This window comes from Pseudophryne corroboree, chromosome 2 (assembly GCF_028390025.1).
Source record: "Pseudophryne corroboree isolate aPseCor3 chromosome 2, aPseCor3.hap2, whole genome shotgun sequence".
Lineage (NCBI taxonomy): Eukaryota > Metazoa > Chordata > Amphibia > Anura > Myobatrachidae > Pseudophryne > Pseudophryne corroboree.
The window spans coordinates 730831875-730857775 of record NC_086445.1 but is presented as its reverse complement, the minus strand read 5'-3'; the positions used below and the strand labels follow the sequence as shown (position 1 = coordinate 730857775).

General features: G+C 45.8%; 1 protein-coding gene across 3 annotated transcripts in view; it reads right to left on the bottom strand.

Moving 5' to 3' along the window:
* Positions 1-23086, bottom strand: part of SLC16A1 (solute carrier family 16 member 1) — a 55711-nt gene extending 32625 nt beyond the window's left edge. The window contains exons 1-4 of one of the 3 annotated variants that reach the window (XM_063955393.1): positions 22959-23086; positions 5625-5755; positions 5291-5400; positions 1554-1799 (exon numbers count right to left, since the gene is read on the bottom strand). In XM_063955393.1, coding sequence (XP_063811463.1) covers positions 1554-1770 — 217 coding nt within the window. In that variant the 5' untranslated portion in view covers positions 1771-1799; positions 5291-5400; positions 5625-5755; positions 22959-23086. The remainder of the gene's footprint in view (positions 1-1553; positions 1800-5290; positions 5401-5624; positions 5756-22958) is intronic. The other 2 variants (XM_063955394.1, XM_063955392.1) reach the window with 2 other exon arrangements.
* Between the last annotated feature and the right edge of the window lie 2815 nt (positions 23087-25901).

Genomic DNA, 25901 nt, shown 5'->3' with positions numbered 1-25901 from the left:
TTATAGGAAGGTCAAATAAACTCAAAGTACCCATAAAGGTCCATCTTATGATGACAGCCACATGCTAAGTATATGTATGTGGCCAACTCCTTAGGGAATTCCAGCAGTTATATGGAAAAGGGAGGGTGGAGAGTAATAAATTAAATGGCTGTTACAGCCTAATCGGTGGAGGGCGGGTGGTAGCCCACCTGCCGCTATATGGTTGAATAGCAAGGCTCATCATAGAACAGTGCTGCAAGAATACAGTGCTCACATTTCCAATAGACAATATTTAAAGGGCATATCTTTCCTGTAGAAGAATAGATAAGGACTGCTTCTTTAGTATAGTATTTATACTCTGAAACAATACAAAGGTTATCCAGGTTCAGGACAGGACCATGCCTTTGCTTAGCACAGCAATTCAGCGGCATGCTTTATCAGCATAGGTTTTACATGCAAATAACTGCAAAGTACGGCTTTGTGACATGAGAAACAAGTCTTCGTTACTTAACAGTTCCTTATGTAGCGCAGCGTATACCGTTGCACTAAGTCTTGATAAGGATTTATAAACTATTGAACAGACCACCATCTGTACAACTATGGCCCTTAATACACGTATCAAACCCATCCATGGAGCTTTTTAGTACTACTAGTGCCCAATAGGCCTATTCCTCCTATGGTAGCAGTATGTCACTATTTTAAACTAAGCATGTTTCACTGGCAACATATAGGAAGGGATTCAAATGATGTATCACGCCCAATTTCCTTTCTAAAATGATCTCCGTTATTGCGTGTATTACGCCCATAGTGATCAGGTTTTAGCTGTGTAAAGGGTTGGGTGCCTCCCTACTCCGGGGGTAGCGAGCTGATATAATGATACCACGCCCCTGAGGGCAGAAACAGAACGGGTGTGGAAAGGGGTGAAAATAATTGAATCCCTCCCATAATATTTTATCTTGATTATCCCCAAACATGCTCCTGCACATGGACAGATCAAAATCATTTGCCATAGGAATTATTTGTACCCGACATCCACGTTTCCAAACCCTTCAACAGCAGTTTGCAAACAAATGCTTTAAACATCTACCCAATATGCATTACGACTATGACGAGAAATTAATTTGTTTTTTTGTGCATCTGTAAGTAATGGGTGTCCAACAAAGCTATTCAAAGTTTCTGTAGATGGTTGCGAATGCCGCAAGTACCCATTATTTTTGCTCACACCCATTTGGGTGCACTACCCAGTACTTTGCACGGGATTATGCAATTAAACCTGGTACATTTTGGCGTGGCAAGTGATAAATAATGGGTGCGAGTGATGCGGGAGCCCATTACTTAGGGGCACACGAAAAAAAAACTATTGAGTTCCCCCCTACGATACAGGGTGCACGTCATTCTTATTTAAAAGATCACAATAGCTAATAGAGCCCTAAACCAAGTGCAACAAGCAAGACCCATGGACTCTTGCCTTTGAAGAAATAATGATCTCCCTCTTTACCTTTGTGTGTCGCAACAGAATACAAACAACATTGCTATGATCTATTCTATCTGTAACTTGACCAGTGCAGCCTTACCTCCAGCATACATCACGGCTAGCATAATTGAAGAAATCCAGGAAACCTCACTGCTTGTTGCTCCAAATATTACTTCTATGTCTTTGAAGAAGACTGTGATAGACTTGGGGAAGGCATAAGAGAAGCCTATTGATATAAAAGCACCAACAACCACAGCCCAACCCCATCCTCCTTCTGGGGGGGTATAACCCACTGGACCGCCAATTGCAGGTGGCATCTTTCTGGAGTTTCAAGGTCTTCCAAATTCTAAAGAGAGAAGATAAGGAGCATAGTTAATGTCATGACAAACATTATGTAACTTCAAAAGCTATCAGGATTGCCACACCGCTCTCCAATAATCTATTTGAGGGGCCATAGCAGTATACCATTTGTCACAAGTCACTGCAAGAAGTGGACAAATAATACATCTCTAAAGTAGGTTAATAATTCACAATTTGACGATAGATAGATAGATAGATAGATAGATAGATAGATAGATAGATAGATAGATAGATAGATAGATAGATAGATAGATAGAATATAAAATTAAAAATTTAAATAAATAAAAAGTCTACACATAACACACTGTAGTTGTAGAGCAGGGGTGACAGCCTGGATCTAGACTGTGGAAATACAGACGCTGGAATCCCAACACAGATCATAATGCCGGCGCCGGCATCCAGCACAGCCAGGACTCAGACTGCCGGGCCGCCGGAGAGGTAAGCCGCAGTGGGGAGGTTAGGTTTAGGGTGCAGGAAGGGGGTGGGAGGAGTGCGCTAGGTTTGAGCAGTGAGAAGGGAGGGTTATGGGGTTAGTTACATTAGTTTCCAGACCCTTGTCAGGATGCTGAGGTCGGTATTTTGACCCCCACATATCAGCCCCAACCTGTGTTTAACATATGGTAGATGTTTAAAATTACAGCTACCTACCAGTTTGGCAACACAAAATGCTGGCTCCTATTATCTGACCATAGCTCACAACATTCAGTAATTTGTCAAACTTGGCCTTAAGATTTAACAATGTTTTCTACACAGAAGTGGAAGGGATTGTTCCAATTATAGCAGTGGAATTAAAAGCCAGGTTAATAAAAATGCTGAACCAGCTAGCTACTGTGAAGATCACATTACAAAGTCACCTCTGTCAGAATGTGTTATATGATGCTGCACGTACTGTATGGCTGTTGTATACAGAAAGATAGAAAAAGTTATAGATTGTACACAGAGATCAGACACAAACAACTTTCAAGCACCCAGCACTGCAAGCTTAAAGTCAAAGATTCTGCAGAGTAACGAAATTAAAAACAATTCACTCTTAATTATCTTGGAAATTATATCAGGTTTTGAAAGGATTCACTAAGCCCAAAATAGAATTTTTCAGCTACGTAACACAAATGTATCAATTATATATTGCTCATATATTCTTCTACAAGGCCAAGTATCCGATCTCACCCAAAATGAATGATGGCTAAAGTGCCTCAAACACACCTTTAAAAACAGAGGTCTAGTGCAGTCAGGGTTGGACTGGTCCACAGGAATACCTGGGGGCCCATCTCCTCCTTCAGGGATCAGATTCCAGACTGTGCACTTGAATTATGCATTCTACTGTACATAAGTTACCTTATAATGCACAGGACTATGGTGTTTATTCTACAGTGCATTGCTGTTAGTAACCTGGTACATCATGATGCATGGACCAGCAAGCAGTATTTACTATATATCTTTATTGAGGGGCCCAGCCATGCATTCTCTAACAGTTAGGCAAACCTATGTGGTGGCTGGCCTCACCCCTAAACATGGACCCCTACCAGTGCTATATTTCCTATTAGGCACGTGTGCCACTAGTGGGGGAATCAGAGTTTACCGGTGCCCAAATTAGTCGCTGTTATTTGGATAGAAAGACCACATCCCCACTGATACATGAGGTTCTCAATAACATTGAGCCTAGGCGCTGCCTGACCCCTAAATCAAGCCATCATCTATTTACCGTCTCATCAGTTAGTGAAGCACCTCCCACCGTAACATTACACTGTACTGAAAATCCATGAAGGATCTATGTAAGTGTAAACCCTCCTGTTGTTATTTGAAGTATATTATCTTGTGCAGTAATATACATCCTTTGTATAAATTCATTTCAAAGTGTTTTTGGGTTTTTTTTTTTTAAATACCTGTCTAAATAAATAAATAAATAAATAAATAAACAAACAAACAAACAAACAAACAAACTTTGCAAAACAAAAACCTTTACTGAATCCATAATGGACAGTTTTATACTACATAGCAAAAAGAAAACTACTGTCATTTAGAGACAATGATAATAATGGCTCACTAACAAAATATAAGTATCTCTTTGTATGCGTCGAGTATGGACCACTGGATCGATAGTCATTAGGTTGACCACTAATGGTCAACATGGCAAAAGGTAGACATGGTGAAAAGGTCGACGCTTGAAACGGTCAACATGACAAATTGTCGATACAAAAACGGACAACAGTATTTGTTGGTATCTTTTTGTTGGTAAGAGTACAGGGAACCCCAATTAGTGTTCCACGTCCCCTTGCATGGCTCACTTCACTCGTCATGCTGCAGGCAAGGTTACTAATCCCAATCTTAGTCCACATTGATGGTAGTATGAAAAAAGCTGGAGAAAAAGAAAAAAAAAGTGCCGACTAAGTGTGTTGACCTTTTGTCCCCGTCGACCTACCGACTGTTAACATAGAGCCCGGATACCACATGGGTCAATCTTGGAGATATATTGCCACAGGATGAGACATGACCATCAAATGTAAAGATTTAACGCTGACAAATACAGGAGTTTGCGCAGTAGCAAATAATGTAATACCGCCTCTGCAGCATTTTAACTTTGTTTGAACAGTGGTTAGCATTACTGACCCAAAACACAGGGGCCATAAGTTCAATTCCAGCCAAGGCACTGTATACACAGAGTATGGTTTCACTACAATTATTTAATCCCACAGGAAATCTCAACAAACCTGTGACAAATTCCAACGGAACCAACCTCTCGCACATATTTCAAATATTACATTAAAATGTGAATAATAAAAACTGAAATTTTAAACATCTTCCAACAGAGCTGGCAATGCCATTCTGATTAAACATTAGAATTAAACCATTAGATTATTCTTCAAGATATTCCATGATCCATTATAAACACTAAGTGTTAAGCTTTCTGCATCAATGTTATCAATTCTTCCATTTCTATGTATACGTGGCAACATGTTAAGAGTAGTTCCAGCTTTGCCAGTTGCAAAATATGGTGTGTCTACACCCCAAGAACAAACATGGGTGGATGTCCACAAGAGAGTTCAACTTTATTATTAACCCATTATAAAAACCCAAGTGAGCAATAGTACAGCAGTTTACTTACTTTAATTGCAGACTTTAAAATCAGATTGTTCTACTAACAATGCACTCCATAACATTATGTAGGAAAACTAATGTTGGGCTAGTTCAGCCTGCTGCGTGGCCAACCCATGGGTTTTCAGCTGTTGTAAAACTACATATCCCAACATGCCGTGCCACAGTTTTAACACTCTCTAGCAGGAAAACTGTGGCAGGACATGCAGTTTCACAGCACCTGGAGAGCCATAGGTTGGCCAGGCCTGGGCTAGTTTTTGGCAATGGGCACAACTGAACACAAAGATACATCTCAATTGAATCCCCCCCCCCCCCCACTGGCCGTTTTTCTTTTTTGCCTGAAAAAAATAAAAAACACAAACCAGCAACATCTGCAGTACACACCTGAAAACGCGATTGATGATTTAATAAAGATTTCAAGTCTGAAGTAATAAATTCCGAGAATAGATGTTCTGTACAGACTGACGTCAAGGAGACAGCATCTGTCATTTGTACTGCAGCAAAAGATTAACAGGACAACATGACATAATGCAGCACAAGGAAAGCTATTGAAGTTACACCATATTGAGGACTTCCAAAGTACAAAAAAAAAAAAGAAGAAGATGCAAATATCACAGTGCAATTCAGAATTTGTTTTTTGTTTTCCCATCGTTTGTGCAGAAATGACAGTAAGTGTCAAACATAAAATCAGGAAATAAGCCAGGTAATTTTAACTTACATTAAAAAGTTGATTTCTGAAAAACCAGGATGATGTCAGAACAGTTCCTGTTACCTCCCAAGAAACATCAGGCCAGGCAATTAGGATTAAATGGTTTCTTGATGATACTTTGTTCTACGTGTAAGACATGCCTGTAGGATCAAGCAAACCATTTGGTTTATATTCTATAAACTGTTGTTCCGTTAGCACACCCAGGAAAAGAATGAGCACATATAGAGTAGAGATTTTCCCAAGAATATGACGTTCAATGACACACACTTCTTAGTCACAAAACTCTTGTCTGTTAACTGGCTGCCTGCTGTACTACAGCTGTTCGTTTTAGCCATGCCTATAACTAGAAACTGAAGTTTTTCCTGTGAAAATATGTGCAAGAAAAAAAAAAAAAAAAGAAGAAAAAAAAAAGAAGATTTTACTCACCGGTAAATCTATTTCTCGTAGTCCGTAGTGGATGCTGGGAACTCCGTAAGGACCATGGGGAATAGACGGGCTCCGCAGGAGACTGGGCACTCTAAAAGAAAGATTAGGTACTATCTGGTGTGCACTGGCTCCTCCCTCTATGCCCCTCCTCCAGACCTCAGTTAGGATACTGTGCCCGGAAGAGCTGACACAATAAGGAAGGATTTTGAATCCCGGGTAAGACTCATACCAGCCACACCAATCACACCGTATAACTCGTGATACTATACCCAGTTAACAGTATGAAATATAACTGAGCCTCTCAACAGATGGCTCAACAATAACCCTTTAGTTAAGCAATAACTATATACAAGTATTGCAGACAATCCGCACTTGGGATGGGCGCCCAGCATCCACTACGGACTACGAGAAATAGATTTACCGGTGAGTAAAATCTTATTTTCTGACGTCCTAGTGGATGCTGGGAACTCCGTAAGGACCATGGGGATTATACCAAAGCTCCCAAACGGGCGGGAGAGTGCGGATGACTCTGCAGCACCGAATGAGAGAACTCAAGGTCCTCCTCAGCCAGGGTATCAAATTTGTAGAATTTAGCAAACGTGTTTGCCCCTGACCAAGTTGCAGCTCGGCAAAGTTGTAAAGCCGAGACCCCTCGGGCAGCCGCCCAAGATGAGCCCACTTTCCTTGTGGAATGGGCTTTTACTGATTTAGGATGCGGCAATCCAGCCGCAGAATGCGCCAGCTGAATTGTGCTACAAATCCAGCGAGCAATAGTCTGCTCAGAAGCAGGAGCACCTAGTTTGTTGGGTGCCAACAGGATAAAAAGCGAGTCAGTTTTCCTGACTCCAGCCGTCCTGGAAACATAAATTTTCAAGGCCCTGACTACGTCCAGTAACTTGGAATCTTCCAAGCCCCTAGTAGCCGCAGGCACTACAATAGGTTGGTTCAAGTGAAAAGCTGATACCACCTTAGGGAGAAACTGGGGACGAGTCCTCAATTCTGCCCTATCCATATGGAAAATCAGATAAGGGATTTTACATGACAAAGCCGCCAATTCTGACACACGCCTGGCCGAAGCCAAGGCCAATAACATGACCACTTTTTTCCACGTGAGATTTCAGATCCACAGTTTTAAGTGGCTCAAACCAATGTGATTTCAGGAAACTCAACACCACGTTGAGATCCCAAGGTGCCAAAGGAGGCACAAAAGGGGCTGAATATGTAGCACTCCCTTTACAAATGTCTGAACTTCAGGCAGTGAAGCCAGTTCTTTCTGGAAGAAAATCGACAGAGCCGAAATCTGGACCTTAATGGAACCCAATTTTTAGGCCCAAAGTCACTCCCGACTGTAGGAAGTGCAGAAAACGACCCAGCTGAAATTCCTCTGTAGGGGCCTTCCTGGCCTCACACCACGCAACATATTTTCGCCAAATACGGTGATAATGGTTTGCGGTTACTTCTTTCCTGGCTTTTATCAGCGTAGGAATGACTTCCTCCGGAATGCCCTTTTCCTTTAGGATCCGGAATTCAACCGCCATGCCGTCAAACGCAGCCGCGGGAAGTCTTGGAACAGACAGGGCCCCTGCTGTAACAGATCCTGTCTGAGCGGTAGAGGCCATGGGTCCTCTGATATCATTTCTTGAAGTTCTGGGTACCAAGCTCTTCTTGGCCAATCCGGAACCACGAGTATCGTTCTTACTCCTCGCCTTCTTATTATTCTCAGTACCTTTGGTATGAGAGGCAGAGGAGGGAACACATAAACCGACTGGTACACCCACGGTGTCACTAGAGCGTCCACAGCTATCGCCTGAGGGTCCCTTGACCTGGCGCAATATCTCTTTAGCTTTTTGTTTAGGCGGGACGCCATCATGTCCACCGTGGCCTTTCCCAACGGTTTACCAACAGTTTGAAGACTTCTGGATGAAGTCCCCACTCACCCGGGTGTAGGTCGTGTCTGCTGAGGAAGTCTGCTTCCCAGTTGTCCACTCCCGGAATGAACACTGCTGACAGTGCTAAGACGTGATTTTCCGCCCATCGGAGAATCCTTGTGGCTTCTGCCACGCCATCCTGCTTCTTGTGCCGCCCTGTCGGTTTACATGGGCGACTGCCGTGATGTTGTCTGATTGGATCAGTACCGGCTGGTTTTGAAGCAGAGGTCTTGCCTGACTTAGGGCATTGTAAACGGCCCTCAGTTCCAGAATATTTATGTGTAGGGACGACTCCTGACTTGACCAAAGTCCTTGGAAATTTTTTCCCTGTGTGACTGCCCCCCAGCCTCGAAGGCTAGCATCCGTGATCACCAGGACCCAGTCCTGTATGCCGAATCTGCGGCCCTCTAGAAGATGAGCACTCTGCAGCCACCACAGCAGAGACACCCTGGTCCTTGGAGACAGGGTTATCAGCCGATGCATCTGAAGATGCGATCCCGTCCAAGAGGTCCCACTGAAAAGTTCTTGCATGGAACCTGCCGAATGGAACTGCTTCGTAGGAAGCTACCATTTTTTCCAGGACTCGCGTGCAGTGATGCACCGACACCTGTTTTGGTTTCAGGAGGCCTCTGACTAGAGATGACAGCTCCTTGGCTTTCTCCTGCGGGAGAAACACTTTTTTCTGTTCTGTGTCCAGAACCATCCCCAGGAACAGTAGATGCGTCGTAGGAACCAGCTGCGACTTTGGAATATTCAGAATCCAGCCGTGCTGTTGTAGCACTTCCCGAGATAGTGCTACTCTGACAAACAACTGCTCCCTGGACCTCGCCTTTATAAGGAGATTGTCCAAGTACTGGATAATTCTTTCGGCCATTACCTTGGTAAATACCCTCGGTGCCGGGGACAGACCAACGGCAACGTCTGGAATTGGTAATGACAATTCTGTACCCCAATTTTGAGGTACTCCTGGTGAGGAGGGTAAATAGGGACATGCAGGTAAGCATCCTTGATGTCCAGTGATACCCTGAAATTCTCCAGGCTTGCAATAATCGCCCTGAGCGATTCCATTTTGAACTTGAACCTTCGTATATAAGTGTTCAAGGATTTCAATTTTAGAATGGGTCTCACCGAACCGTCTGGTTTCGGTACCACAACATTTTTGGAATAGTAACCCCGGCCTTGTTGAAGGAGGGGTACCTTGATTTCACCTGCTGGAAGTACAGCTTGTGAATTGCCGCCAGTACTAACTCCCTATATCCGAGGGCAGCAGGCAAGGCTGATGTGAGGTAACGGCGAGGGGGAGTCGCCTCGAACTCCAGCTTGTATCCCTGTGATACTACTTGCAGAACCCAGTGATTCACCTGTGGGCAAGCCCACTCGTCCCTGAAGTTCCCGAGACGCGCCCCCACCGCACCTGTCTGTGGAGCCCCAGCGTCATGCTGTGGACTCAGAGGAAGCGGGGGAGGATTTTTGATCCTGGGAACTGGCTGTCTGGTGCAGCTTTTTCCTTCTTCCCTCGTCTCTGTGCAGAAAGGAAGCGCCTTTGGCCCCCTTGCTTTTCTGAAGCCGAAAGGACTGTACCCGATAATACAGTGCTTTCTTAGGGTGTGAGGAAACCTGAGGTAGAAATTTTTCTTCCCAGCTGTTGCTGTGGATACAAGGTCCCAGAGACTATCCCCAAACAATTCCTCACCCTTATAAGGCATAATCTCCATGTGCCTTTTAAAGTCAACATCACCTGTCCACTGCCGGGTCTCTAATACCCACCTGGCAGAATGGACCTTGCATTAATTCTGGACGCCAGCCGGCAAATATCCCTCTGTGCATCCCTCATATATAAGACTACGTCTTTAATATGCTCTATGTTAGCACCATATTCTCCCTGTCTAGGGTATTAATATTATCTGACAGGGTATCAGACCCTGCTGCAGCAGCACTATTCATGCTGAGGCAATTGCAGGTCTCAGTATAATACCTGAGTGTGTATATACAGACTTCAGGATAGCCTCCTGCTTTTTATCAGCAGGCTCCTTCAAAGTGGCCGTATCCTAAGACGGCAGTGCCACCTTTTATGACAACCGTGTGAGCGCCTTATCCACCCTAGGGGATATCTCCCAACGTGACCTATCCTCTGGCGGGAAAGGGTACGCCAGCAGTAATTTTTTTGAAATTACCAGTTTCTTATCGGGGGAACCCACGCTTCTTCACACACTTCATTCACTCATCTGATGGGGGAACAAAACACCGGCTGCTTTTTCTCCCCAAACATAAAACCTCTTTTATGTGGTACTTGGGTTAATGTCAGAAATGTGTAACACAATTTTTATTGCCGAGATCATGCAACGGATGTTCCTAGTGGATTGCGTATATGTCTCAACCTCGTCGACACTGGAGTCAGACTCCGTGTCGACATCTGTGTCTGCCATCTGAAGTAACGGGCGTTTTTTGAGCCCCTGATGGCCTTTGAGACGCCTGGGCAGGCGCGGGCTGAGAAGCCGGCTGTCCCACAGCCGTTACGTCATCCAGCCTTTTATGTAAGGCGTTGACACTGTCGGTTAATACCTTCCACCTATCCATCCACTCTGGTGTCGGCCCCACAGGGGGCGACATCCCATTTATCGGCATCTGCTCCGCCTACACATAAGCCTCCTCATCCAACATGTCGACACAGCCGTACCGACACACCGCACACACACAGGGAATGCTCAGACTGAGGACAGGACCCCACACAGCCCTTTGGGGAGACAGAGAGAGAGTATGCCAGCACACACCAGAGCGCTATATAATGTAGGGATAAACACTATCACTGAGTGAATTTTCCCCAATAGCTGCTTGTATAAACAATATTGCGCCTAAATTTAGTGCCCCCCCTCTCTTTTTAACCCTTTGAGCCTGAAAACTACAGGGGAGAGCCTGGGGAGCTGTCTTCCAGCTACACTGTGAAGAGAAAATGGCGCCAGTGTGCCGAGGGAGATAGCTCCGCCCCTTTTTCGCGGACTTTTCTCCCGCTTTTTTATGGATTCTGGCAGGGGTAATTATCACATATATAGCCTCTGGGGCTATATATTGTGATTATTTTGCCAGCCAAGGTGTTTTTATTGCTGCTCAGGGCGCCCGCCCCCCCCCCAGCGCCCTGCACCCTCAGTGACCGGAGTGTGAAGTGTGTATGAGGAGCAATGGCGCACAGCTGCAGTGCTGTGCGCTACCTTGGTGAGGACTGAAGTCTTCTGCCGCCGATTTTCCGGACCATCTTCATGCTTCTGGCTCTGTAAGGGGGATGGCGGCGCGGCTCCGGGAACGAACACCAAGGACGGGTCCTGCGGTCGATCCCTCTGGAGCTAATGGTGTCCAGTAGCCTAAGAAGCCCAAGCTAGCTGCAAGCAGGTAGGTTCGCTTCTTCTCCCCTTAGTCCCTCGTTGCAGTGAGCCTGTTGCCAGCAGGTCTCACTGTAAAATAAAAAACCTAACATATACTTTCTTTCTAGGAGCTCAGGAGAGCCCCTAGTGTGCATCCAGCTCGGCCGGGCACAGAAATCTAACTGAGGTCTGGAGGAGGGGCATAGAGGGAGGAGCCAGTGCACACCAGATAGTACCTAATCTTTCTTTTAGAGTGCCCAGTCTCCTGCGGAGCCCGTCTATTCCCCATGGTCCTTACGGAGTTCCCAGCATCCACTAGGACGTCAGAGAAAAGGGTTTTATACATAAAAGGGCTACACACTGGTGGCATTTGTTCTCCATTCACTTCAGTGTATCAAGCCTGCCAAGCCCTCAGACAACACCTTTCCTAAGCAGTTCTTCTGCTGCACGCTCTTGTCACACCACACTGAAGTGCAGGCAAAATCTTGTACTTTGGCCTCAGTCTAAATAACGTGGCCTTCTAGCCTCTCCCGCTGTGGTATATAAGGAATACATACGATATACAGATGTCCGGGATCCCGGACGCCATAATCCCGACAGCGGGATCTCAGCCACCATTATGCCGGCAGCGGAGCGAGCACCAGAAAGCCCCTTGCGGGCTCACTGCGCTCACCACCGGTTACATTCTCCCTCTATGGGTGTCGTGGACACCCATAGAGGGAGAAAAGTCTGTGGCGTCAGAAGTCTGGCAACGGCATTTCACCATCTGTCAGAATTCCAGCGTCTACATTGTGACCGCCGGGATCCCGCCAGGCGGTCTCGTGATCGCCTCACCACTAGGCAACATAGAAATTGCTGCAAAAAGCAAACCGTCATAAACGGTGTACAAGTCAATTCATTTACATTTGGACAATGTGGGACGGATTCAGAGTCACACTGTTGATGACTGACACAGATGAGCAATTTTTTTTTTCGACGGCGTGGGAATCTCGATCCTTGCACATGCAGGGATGTATGCCAGAGAAGGACTTGCATTGGTATTTGCATGAAGACACAAAGGCAATACCAGCAAAAGATGCACATGCAGACACTGCAGCGTCCGGCACAAGATCAGCCCTGAGTGTTTAACAGGCTTTAAAGCACACTGAATGCCTGAGAGTTGCACTGTGCACACAGAAATAAACGCAGATCTCCGCCTGTGTTCTGAGTTGGCTACCACATTGCCCCATCCATTTGATTGTGAAAGTAGCAAAGATCACTATCAGCAAGTGTTTGCACCAGTACTACACTTGGTGCAAGAGATCCTTCTAAAATCTCTGCTTATGCGCATCTCTGAATGGCACACAATTTCACCTATAGAGCCTCAAAACACATCTTATATGCGTACACTCGGATACGTCCAAGCTGCAAGTGTAGCTGACCTGCATATATCCCAGTACACGCATACAAAAGGACTCAATGTTATGGTCATAAATTGGGCACATGAGTTGCTCAATGTTACATATATTTGGTAATGCAGCATACGCACTGCAAACACTCGCGAGGTCCACTTGCAGAACTTAAAAACCCAATACATCCGGTGGCCGTTTCCCCAATTCAACCTGAAAAGCCGATATGTCAGGGAATCAAGGAAATAATTAATGTTAAGAATCCCTTATTTGCAGATCCTTACCATTTTGAAACCTTCACAGAGGCTGAGTCACTAGAAAATACTACTAGAAAATAACCATTTAATAACAAAGTCCTTTTTATTTTATTTTCAGCGTATTGTAATTCTTGCTTTCCTATGAGGAACATTGTGTCCTTGGTATGTGCGCTGATCAAGCAGAAAGTTAATGATCTAGCACCATGTGAGGTAACTAATAGATATTAAGAGTGTTGCACATGAGTAAGGAAGAAAAAAAAAATATCTAAAACCACATGACCTATCTACACATGTAGTACAAGCTTGGGCAGATGTATTAAGCCTGGAGAAGTGATAAAGCAATGAGAAGTACAAGGTGATAACACACCAGTCAATCAGCTCCTGTCAATTTACATATTGGAGCCGATTGGCTGGTGCGTTACCACCTTGTACTTATCACTTCTCCTGGCTTAATACATCTGCCCCAAGGTATCTTATGCTTAAACCAAACTCCCCTTATTATATAGCACATACTAGTTTTTAAATAATCGCTTGAAGGTCTTCTACGCACTGGTGTTCGGTTTGCTTTAAGTAAATTTAAAAAAAAAAATGTACGATAACAAGTTTTTCAAAAACTAAAACCTGACTCCATTGTCCGATCTGAACACGCATTATATTAGCATTCACAATCACATTTATTGTAACGCCAATGGACACGAGGCCATAGCCTTGACAAACTGTTCTACAGTATCTAGAGAGAAAAATTAAAGGTAGATCCTAAAAAAAACAGATGCAACTCTCTAGCTAAAGTATGCCTTGGCACCAGTGCAAGAATGAGACCAGCACAAGCTCTGCAATTGTTACATTTAAGGATCATGACAAGAAGAAGCATTTACAGCTGAAAGGTAGCTCGCAGCCGCAATCCGGCTCGACCCGTGCTGGCTGTTAGTAGAACTATCCCGCTGGCCTAGCTCCTCCCCATGGTGACATGGCTCCTCCCCCTGATGTCATAGGTCCTTTAGACCACTTGGATTTAGCATCTACCCAGCGCTAAGTGCTCCCGGCACTACTGGGTAGAGTTCTAGCACCTGCCTGTCTCCTCTGCGGCGGAGTGCTAGGGGGATCAGCCAGGGGGAGTCAATTGCGGGCTCACCCCCCCGAAGTGGGCCAGCGGTAACAGCCAGCACGGGTCGAGCCGGATTGTGGCTGCGAGCTGGTAGATGCTAGATCCAAGTGGCCTAAAGGACCGATGACATCAGGGGGGAGGAGCCACGTCACCATGGGGAGGAGCTAGGCCAGCGGGACAGTTCTACTATCCATGCCATTAATTACTACCTTTAGTAACCCGGTGGCGAGCAAAGTGAGCCACCGTGCCCAAAGCGTGGCGAGCGCAGCGTGCCCGCGGGGGTACATTTTGGGTACCCTGTTCGGGTGTGGCTCCTCCCCCTGGTGACATCAAAGGTCCCTTACCCAACTTGGATTTAGAACCAACCCTCAGCGCTGGCGGCACCCAGAGAGAGTGATGTCCTGTCCTGCTGCAGAGTCTGCCATCCCGCCCAGCTTGCCTGAGATGCATCTCCCAGATATGTACAACGGTCTGAGTGGCTTGCTGCTGCTGCGCCTCAGTCTCCTCAGAGTCACTCTATCAGAGCCTAAGCGAGGAGCTGGGGGAAGACAGAAGTCAGCGGCCTGGCGGAGGCAGAAGAAGGCTGGGCGCAGGAGACGCCGGGGATGTGGCGGCTCAGCTAGGACAATTTCTGGTGTCAGACAGTCTGGGAGTGTGGGTGAGTGCAGGGGCTGGGGGAGAGCTGCTGTATACCATGCTGTCTTTTGCTGTCATGTGTGCACCTTGTACAGTATGCCCCTCCCTGGTAACAAGAATTACACCCCTGCAACTAGACCCCCGACATCGAACATGACATGCAAAGCACCCCTGGCAACAAGGTCCCTGACAACGAAAATGACACGCATAGCATTACACCCCTGGCAACGAGCATGGCACGCAGAGCATTACACCCCTGGAAACAAGCATGACACGCAGAACATTACACCCCTGGAAACAAGACCACGGGCAACAAGCATGGAACCCAGAGCATGAAACCCTTGGCGACGACCATTACCCTCCTGGCAACAAGCAGGACACCCAGAGCATGAAACCCCTGCCAATGAATATGAAACCCCTGGCAATGAGCACGAGACCCCTGACAACGAGTAGGTAACTTAAAATTAATTAGAAGCCTTACTGTGGGGCATAATGGACATTACAGGGAGTGGCATAGTGTATCACGGGCATTGCAGGAGGTGGCATAATGAGTCAGGGCATTACGGTGTGTGGCATAATGTATCATGGGCATTATGGGCTGTGGAATAGTGTGTAAGTGGCATTACTGTGTGGTATAATGTGTCACGGGCATTACAGTGTGTGGCATAATGTGTAAGGGGCATTACTATAAGGAAGAAAAATGACAAATAATGTAAGGGGCATGAATCAGGATTATTTTTTTCCTGTGGTGACCAGTGTCTGGGCGTGCAGGTTGCAAAACTGGGGTATAAGGTAGTCTTTTCCTGCAATACCATGCCCCTTGCACTGAGGCCACACCCTCTTTTTGGAGCATGTGCGCCTACGGCACGCGATAATTCTTTGCTTTTAATATAGCAATGGGAGGGGCGCCAGAAAATTTTTTGGCAGGAGGGTGCAAAATGTACAGCTACGCCACTGCCCACGAGTCCAGTCTTAACACAGAGAGCGCGCCAGCAACCGTACTGACGTAAAAGGTCCCTTCGGCCACTTGAATCTAGCATCTACCATTCAAGTACAGCATTTTTAAAAAAAAAACTTTAGTAGCTCCTCAGTAGGTTTAATTTTTCCTGAGTAGCTCACACCCCAATTAAGGTTGGAAACCACTGTGTTAGGTAATTCAGGCAGAGGTATTAAAGACCGAAATAGTCCTGTGCTTTAGGAGTGGACTTGTATTGCATTACTCATCTCTCATAAGGAAATAAAGTAGTACAGCATGTGTCAAATGTATTTCATCAGGAAAATGCAAGAGTATGCAATTGTTAGAGGGTGGCGGGGACGACGACCAGCTATTCACCTTTATTCAGTACATACAGCATTACACATGTAAATGAGTCACGTAACAGATATTTAGCCAGCACATGTGAATATATTATGATTGGTGATGGCACAAAGTATCAGCTCACAGGGCCTGTGGATAATTATGTGCTACATAGGCACTGTTAGATAAACATGGACACAAACTGCAAACACTGCATCTAGACGGCAATTGTGCAGTAGAGACCTACAGAGCCCAACAATACACAATACAATGCACCACGTCATTTACCAAAACAAGCATTACAGACAGCAAAGAGAAGTTTGTTTATGCAGTCAGGCCACATGAACTTATCACAGGTCCCATCTGCTAGCTAACCCTCCTTCCCTCTACAAAAGTGTCCGATAATTAGCAAGTGACTCAACTGGCAATGGAGATGGGGACTTGTGCAGACAAAGGAGGGTACAAGCTGGAAATGCTAAACACACAGAAGGCCTAATCTGGAAAGATAATTGTGGTGAAATTGGCTGTAATCAAGTGTATTTCTTTCATAAAAGTCTTTGAAAGTAGTGTGTTACTACAAATTTGGGAAAACAGCTTTTTCTGACAGCTAGTGTGTTGCATACAACTCACCATTTTACCATTTAGTCACAGCACTTTGTAATTAAGTGATAATTCAACACCCGACACCTAGTAAATGGTACAACCAAACAGAGCAAAATATAATACAGGTTGAGTATCCCTTATCCAAAACGCTTGGGACCAGAGGTATTTTGGATATGGGATTTTTCCGTATTTTGGAATAATTGCATACCATAATGAGATATCATGGTGATGGGACCTAAATCTAAGCACACAATTCATTTATGTTTCATATACACCTTATGCACACAGCCTGAAGGTCATTTAATACAATATTTTTAATAACTTTGTGTATTAAACAAAGTTTGTGTACATTGAGCCATCAAAAAACAAAGGTTTCACTATCTCACTCAAAAAAAAGTCCGTATTTCGGAATATTTGGATATGGGATACTCAACCTGTATTGTATTTGTACTCCTTAAACAAGTATATTTCAGGAAATGTTAACAGTAAAGGTTTTAATCCCCCTTGGCAAACTACCTTGTGTATGTAACAAATTTACACTTAAGTCTGTCTGTTGTAATCAGTCAGGGCGGGAAGACCCAGTAGTCTCATTCCTTAAATGTGCCAGTATAAAGTGACAGGAGGGGACAAATCTGAAGTTATAGCTCTCTATACTGTAGATGCAAATGCCCCAGGCTACCGAATTGGCCTGACTGGTAATGATCAGGCAAAATAAATGGAAATGCCTCCAGCTCTCCCTTAACATGTCTTAGTTTTTAGACAGCCCTAGGTTTGATTATGTGAATTAAAAGTAAAAGGATAGTCTAACCATTGTTTAACAGTGTTTGCGTTTGAAGAACATTCTGTTTTCTTCAAAAACAGACAAAAGACAAGCCCTGTGTGCTCACTTCTTTACACATGCGCATTCAAATAGGACTGGGAAATGAACTTCTTCTGAAGTTATTTTAAACCTGTAAATAAATTGGCATGTAGGTTACATCACACTCCTCCTTACAATATCTCCTTTTTCTGGGTGTCCTCTTCAACATTGCCCAAGACCCCCTCCCCAACACTACCACAATGAGTCCCTTTCAGATATATCACATTGGAAGCCACTAAAAAAACTCTCATCGATACCTTCCTCTCCCACTTGGATTACTGTGATCTACTCCCACCCGGCCTTCTGAACTCAAATTGTCCCCTTAAGGCTATAATTTATCTCTGCTGTCAACCCAATGTTCTTCTCTTGTTGACCTCTGCTACACCCCTTTCTACCAGTCATTCCACTTGCTTCCCATCCCTCAGCAGAACCCAATACAAACTCTTCTCACTCACACCTGCAAAGCCCTTAAACACTCTTCTCCTTACATCCTCAGTCAATTCTCTTCTCTCTCCATCCTGTCCTCATTGACCTGCCTTCAGTTCCTTCCTCTACTCCTCCCAGATCACTCTCTCCTATTCTCATCTTCAGGGTTTCTGTTCTGCCCCAAACCTCTGGAATGCTCTCCCATGGCTAATCAGCCATCCTTTAAGCATACCTTGAAAACTGATCTCTTCACTCAAAATCTAGCATTCCACTGTCTGCTTTCCCCAGCTCTAATGGGCCCTACACACTGGCCGATATTTTGAAAGATATGAACGATCTCGTTCATAAATGAACGAGATCTCGTTCATATCTTTCAGTGTGGAGACTTAAGCGATGAACGATGCGCGTCCCCGCGCTCGTTCATCGCTGGTCTCCTGTCGGCTGTGCATGCAGGCCAATATGGACGATCTCGTCCATATTTGCCTGCACGTCTATGGAGCCGGGTGACGGGGGGGAGTGAAGAAGCTTCACTCCCCCCGTCACTGCCCCCCCCGCCGCCGGGTCGCTCGTCGGCCGTATCGGCCGTCGGGCACCTCGGCCAGTGAGTAGGGCCCATAACTCCCCTACACATCTCTTATGAGCCCTACACACTTAGGGGTCTATTCATGCAGCAGTGAAAAGCCCTGTTTTGCATTAAACAGGGCTTTTCTCTGCCTACTGCAATTCACAGAGCCGGTTGCCGTGGAGAAGTCTCTGACTTCTCCAGCGGTACCCCCGCTCTCTGCCTGAATCGCATCACCATACCTTTGTATGGTGAGTGCGATTCATGACGGTGCGGAAAGCTCTGCTTTCCGCTTCTCCATGGAGTTCAGGTTCGCCATCTCAGGACGGCGTAACCTGAACTGTAGTGCGGAGACGTCAGGGAAGCTCAATGCTTCCCTGATCGCTGCTCGGCACCTTGCGCTGGCTCCGCCCCACGACCTCCCAGCAACCACTGCGGCCTGCCGGGAGGTCAACACCCTGCGCATGTGCAAAGGGACTCGCCGCTGGACCCCGCGCATCGCTGGGAAGGACCGCTGGAGATGACCTCACCGCAGGAGCCCCAGACACCGCAGCGAATCGTCGGAAGGGTAAGTATACATGAATTGCTACTTATTACAGCTATACATCGCATCGAAGCGATGCGATGCGATGTATAGTGATAAGTAGCAATTCTGTTTTCGTTGTCTGTATGAATAGACCCCTTAGCGACTACACTGAAAGATATGAACGATCTTGTTCATTAATGAACGAGATATCGTTCAGTGTGTATACGTGCTCGTTTATCGTTGGCGCTGGGTCGTTTATACATGCATGCAAATATGGACACTCTCTTCCATATCAGCATGCAGGGATATGGGACCGGATGACAGGGGTTGTGAAGAAACTTTACAAACTGTGCAGCAGATAACGACGAGCGAAATTCTTGTTATCACTCGTTACGATTTATAACTGGATTCATGCACAATTGATACATTAGTAACTGTTATAATACTTACTATTTCATCCACAGTTTTGAATTTATTAGTGGTGAAAATAGGGAAGGCTCTTGTGACTCATTGGGGGATATTCAATTGTTTGAAAAGTCAGATGGATGTCTATTTTTCCCTATCTAATAGACAGGAAAAAAAAATAGACACCCAACTGACTTTTCAAACATTTGAATTCCCCCCCACTGGGTGAGATTCAAATGTTGCCGCCCCCGCCCGCCATGTTGCTGCCGTTGGGTGTAACATCAGCATTTCGGCTCGCTACCCCCGGGGGTGGCGAGCTGAAATGCGTGAAAAGTGACCCATGGTTTAGTAGAGCGGCTAAGCCAGGCTTTGTAAGCAATCAGCGCGAAAACGGGTGACATTTGTCTATCGGGGTGTGGTATAATAGATAGACACCATATGTTACGCAGTCAAAGGGTCGACAGGGTCAAAGGGTCGACACCATGTTTTTTGCATTTTTGTGGTTTGTGTGGATAGTTTTGTCATCTGGGACCCCCCTAATTGTAGAAATGCATATGCTCGCCACGCTTCGGGCTCGGTGGCTCGCGACATGGTAGAGAAGGTATGAAATAGTCCAAAAACATGTTACATTTAAAAAAAATATATTATATTATATATATATATATATATATATATATATATTTATTTGTCTATCTTTTTTATGTCGACCTTTTGACCCTGTCGGCCTACTGTCTGTCTAACATATGGTGATAGACACTGTCTATCAACCGGATACCTGATACCCCTGCAATCTCCCGTTGCTTTAGACAGGAGATAGGGGGCAATAACATTTGAATCTCACCCACTGTGGACAAGATGTATTAAAGCTTGAAATGTGACCATTTTCAGAGTTTTAGTTGCATTTCAGAGTTTTAGGGGTATATTCAATTGGTGTTTCAACTTTTTCAGGTCGGAAGGGGTTCCGACCTATTCAGTCCCCAGCTTTTATATCCGAGAAGTCGGGGAATTCGACTTGTCGGAGAGCACGTGGATCGGCGGAATAGCTGCCGATCCGGGTGCTTCTGTCGGAAATGGGCCAAATCAGACAGGTTTTGGCCCCGTTTCTGACCATTTCAATAAGACTTAAAAAAAATTTTTTTAAAAAGTCGGATTGAGATAAGGGTGCCAAGTGGAGGAAAGGGGGGGCGGGGGGACCAGCGCTACAGCAGTGGCTACAGCAACGTAGCAGGAGCATTTGTCACAGCTGCCGCTCACCGCAGCGTCCACCCGGCTCCAGCAAGCGAGACCTCGCTTGCTGGAGCCAGGTGGATGCTGCCGTGAGCGGCGGCTGTGGCACATGTTCCTGCTACACTTGCTGGAGCCGCTTCTGTAGCGCTGCTCTCCCCCGTCTCCCCGCGGCTCTCCCCCATCTCAATTCAACTTTTTTTTAAAGTCGGATTGAGATGCCCATTGAATAGCCCTTGTCGGATCCATTCCAACAAACGAATGTCTGAATGGATCTGACTTCAACTGAATATACCCCTTAGTTGCATTTCCATATGAGCAAGCTCTGGAATGTAACACCATTTATTTAATTTATTTCCAGTAGTTGATATAGCGCACACATATTCTGCAGCACTTCACAGAAAGTATTTGCCCATTCACTATTCCCTACCACATGTCCACACAGACACATTCACACTAGGGTTATTTTTTGTTGGGATCCAATTAACCTACCGGTATATTTTTGGAGTATGGGAGGAAACCGGAGCACACAGAGGAAACCCACGCAAGTACAGGGAGAATATACAAACTCCACACAGTTAGGGCCATGGTGGGAATTGAACCCATGACCTCAGTGCTGTGAGGCAGTAATGCTCACCATTACACCATCCGTACTTCCCCGTAAATCTTTATGGTGGCGTTAGAAGAAGCCTATGGGCTTCTTTTTGCACTCTGCCATGAGATTCCCAGCACCGCCAGAGGTCAACGTGTCACACTGCGTGTGCAGAAAGACCCCCGGGTTCTAAACTCTTACAGGGAGAGCTGTCTTTTGACAATTAATTGCATTTTTAAGTACATAGAAGTGTTATTAATGCCGGTATATACTGCATTGCAGATGTGATGCTAAATACATCCCGCCCTGTGGCTCTTCCATTTGGAGTGATCCAAGAAAAACAGATAATTATTGCCAAATCAAACAAAATATTCTGGTTACTGAGCTGCAAATTATGTGAAACAGTTAAAAAGTTTTGTTCCTAATGAAGTGGCGTCACAAGTTCCCCATTCTCGGTTGCTAAGCTACCAAGACGCCTTTCCATAAGACAGTTATTGAGTAGCACGCACACACTGCTGAGCGAAACAAGTCACACTTCGTAAAACCCGATCTTATGTTTGCAAGATAAAGAACCAGCATTATAGAAGTAGGAGGGAAGCAGCACACATGCTGGATTTGTGTAGGGCTCATGTTTATTTAAATATAAAAAAGCATCAGCTTCTAATATGAATATGTTACAATATGTATATGTAGATAGATAGATAGATAGATAGATAGATAGATAGATAGATAGATAGACTCACAGTCTATGACCGAGAACAAAGAGGACACTTCCTAAAAATTAATCAGGGGTGCACACCTAACCCCTCCCCCATATCCCATGCACAAACATGGGTAATGAAAACACAAATACTGGGGGAGCTCAGCTGAGAACCCACAGGGCTGGCCCTCGGGTCACAGCCTGCCTTAGAAACACATACACATCACCTGGAGTTGCAGCTTTAGATAGAACTCTCTTATAGCTAGGTACGGAGCAGCAATAAACAGCCTAGGACACCGCATAGAGGTATAGGTGCATTGTGTACCCCCAGTGTGCGGCGTGCCAGCTTATCGGAGTAACATGTATCCGGGGTGAATGTACAGCCAGAGCCACCAACACACCGGCTTTCCGTCACTGGCTCACACTCTCCGGGTAGTTGCATCACACGGAACCCGCAGTACAGTGTGTACAGTAGGATAACGCCGCCGCTGCTGTAGGACGGGCCCAGGCAGCTGGCTACAGGAACCCGCAAATAACAGCGAGCACACCGGACAGGGGCGGCATGGGGGCAGGAATAAATCCCGATACTCGCCCTCCACAAAAGGTGACCCCCAACCTTCCCCCGAGCACAGCCATCTCCGCGTGCTGCTGCCCTCTGCCAGGGACACCCACCCGGGACAGCACAGGGGGAAGGACGAGAGCCATAATAGGATCTAGTCCATAGAGATGAGAGACAGGAGAGAACGCTACGCGTGGCAGTATACTGAGCGTGCGGGGGACACATCGGAGCACATCATATGCACCATGCGGTCAAACAGTAGGGGTCGCCCCCATACACGTGGGCATCACGCCGGCCGGGTCCCCAGGGAGCCGGAGGCAGCACAGCAGCGGGTCACACAAGGGGACATGGGGGGAGGGATGAACCACTGAACAAAGGGGGAAGCTGAGGGAGAGCGGTTTTGTGCCCGCAGCATCGCCTCCACTACACGGGCAGCCCACGGCACAGGCCGCTGATGCCACAGCCCCCAGTAACGCTGTGCCGCTCTCGCCTACCTGCGACTGTAACGTGTCCCACAGCGGCCACACAACGGGGGCGGAGATCTGGCGACAGCCTGCACCGGGCGATCCGTATAGTGGTGTGCTCAGCAGCTGTGTCTGTACATAGGGAGATATACTGCGCCTGCCCAGCACTCCCCCTGCGCTAAGCCGCGCCTAGTCCCCCACATTAATATGTGACTTCGCTGCAGCAGCCCTGGCGTCCAATCCGCTGCTCGCTGTGTACGCCGGGGCGCTGCGCTAATCACAATGTACAGTTACTAGCGTCCTGTAATTGACTCGGAGATCGGCTGTTACCTGCTAGGTCACCAGCAATACTAATGAAGGATGGTTATAGGACTCATCGGTCAGTTCTGTAGCTACATTATTGTGCAGCCCATAATTGTGTCCTACTATAAATGGTGATCTGATAACCATAAAAGTTACAGGGTCCCTTAACCAAGTTAATTATAGATCTGGAAATAAAAACTTATAAGGCCCATACACACTGGGCGATTTTGAAAGCAGCTCACTTTTCGTGTGTTGAGCTGCTTTCAGCTCAAAGCAGCCCAGTGTGTATGGACAAGCGATGAGCTGTGAGCGCTGATGCGTGCTCCCGCTTCATCGCTGGCAGCCGCCATTCATCTACTGGTATTACCAGTAGATGAACGGCGGGGTGAGCGGCTTTCCATAGCGTCCACAAAGATGGCAGCTGGCTTCCTGCGGTCGCAGCCAGGCTGTGCCGACAGGGAGCTACCTTACTTTCTAAGATCACGCTGAAATTGCGGGGAGGGTAGGCAACGGATAGCATGCTGGGCGGCCTTGCCCTGCGATGGGTGGCCCACAGCATGCGAACAAAAGGATTGCAAATTGAGAATTTGCAATCCTTACTGAATCGGGTCCAACGTACTGTACAAATACATTGATCGTGTGCCCATTCCATTTACGATATACTAAAGTTTACAATGTACATAAAAGTCAAAGTTCATTTGATTGCAATAATCATAAAATACCACTAAATCCCAATAATTAGATGGTCAGCCATGAACAATGAAAGTAAATTAAATTGCTTAGTAGAACATGGAATTCCAATGCAGCTCTGTCATAAAGTACTGTATTAGCTTCCCCCTCCATACCTATTGTGTCACTTTTGCCAGCTACAGTACAGTATTGTGGAAGCAACTTTAGGGCCTAATTCAGACCTGATCGTAGCTGCAAATTTAAATTGATCAGAACGGGTTCATTCATGTTTTATATACAAATTTCCCTTACCTTCTTTCCTTATAATATATATGTGTTTTGTAAGATAACATTTTTCAACTGGACACCTGATTATGACGTGTGAGCTTTTTTGTACATTAGCCAGCATAGGATAAACTGGTGGCAAACTGTACAAATCAGAAACCATTTGATGACCTGCATACAAATCAGTATACATTCTGGTAACTGAATAAGAAGAACCCAGTATAATGGTATTTATACAAAACATTCAGTAATATGATAGCTTACATACAAACTGCCCATTTTTTAAAAGATGTATAGAACTCTTAACCAATTTACAAGTAGACTGTTATCCCATATACAAGTAGCCTGTTACCCCATTAGAATGAGGGATGGAAAGAACATTAAGCTATTAAGTAACTGTATTGATATTCCCTTGTGAATTACCACTAAGGGGTTAGCTCCTAAAACATACATGATGTGTTGCCCATAGCAACCAATCACATTATTTCTATCATTTTCTAGGATGTAATACAGAAATGATAGCTATGAAAAACATCAGCACTTTTTATCTTTTAAAGCTTTAGTAAATCTACCCCCAGGTCTTGCACTGGGTGTGGTATATGAGTTTGACATTCATTATGTTAGCAATCAGAATATCAGCATAAGAATGTCAACAGGGTATCATTGTTGATATTTAACATGTCGACATTAACAATATCGACATGTTCAACATGTCAACATTTGCATGTCGGGATGTGGATTATTAGATCTACACTAAAAAGGCCTTTTTTGTGGAAACCTTTTGACCCTGTCGACCTTTTGAACTGTTGACCTTTTACATGTCGACCTTTTGACCATGTCGATATGTTGACCCTGTTGGTTTAATGCATGTCGACCATTAGTGGTCGACCTATTGACTGTAGACCTTTTTAGTGTAGATCTATAGACCAGATACCGCATGTCAACGGGGAGAATGTTCACAATACTACAATCTAACCCTAACCACAGCCTAGCCCTGACCCTAACTACAGCCTAACCCTCACACTATCTTCAACCTAACCCTCACCCTAACCACAGCCTAATCCTAACTATCACCTAGCTCTAGCCAGTCAGGAATCAGCGTTCAGCAACGTCTCACCTATCAGTGCGCTGGTGTGCAGGCCTCCGGAGGTCATGGCACCAGTCGCGGCTGCATGGATGTGCTGACCGCGAGCGCCGTTTTCCGCATCGCCGAGTGCCCCTGATTCAAGTCCCAAGTATGCCTTGCCGTGTACCGGTGTCCAGCAGTGTGGGTGCCGCCATGACACCTGCTCTCAACTGATCCAATCCAGTCCTGTGCTTACTCTCAGAGTTCAGGAACCAATCACTGCAGAGCAAGGGGTATAAAGTTTGGTCCGTGGCTCAGACACGTCGCCTCGGACAACGAGTCACATTGGTGCCTCAAGTTCTCCTGGTTCCCGTGTTCCTGTCTCCAGTGGTTCCCTGTGATTCTTCTCATCGCTTCTTTTCATCGTCCTACATTTCCTTCATTCAGCTACAGACTCCAGCCACAGCCAGCCGCAGCTCATCAGCAGTAAGAGACCTTCTTCAGGTGTTTGTTCCACTGCTTTACCTGTGCACCTCGTTAAGATCATACAACTCATGCAAGCTTATTGTAATGGAACTGTCTCCTGCCTGGGCCCTGTGTGGTAATAAGAACTAAGCTATACAGAGACTGTGTGTTTTATCAGTATTTCC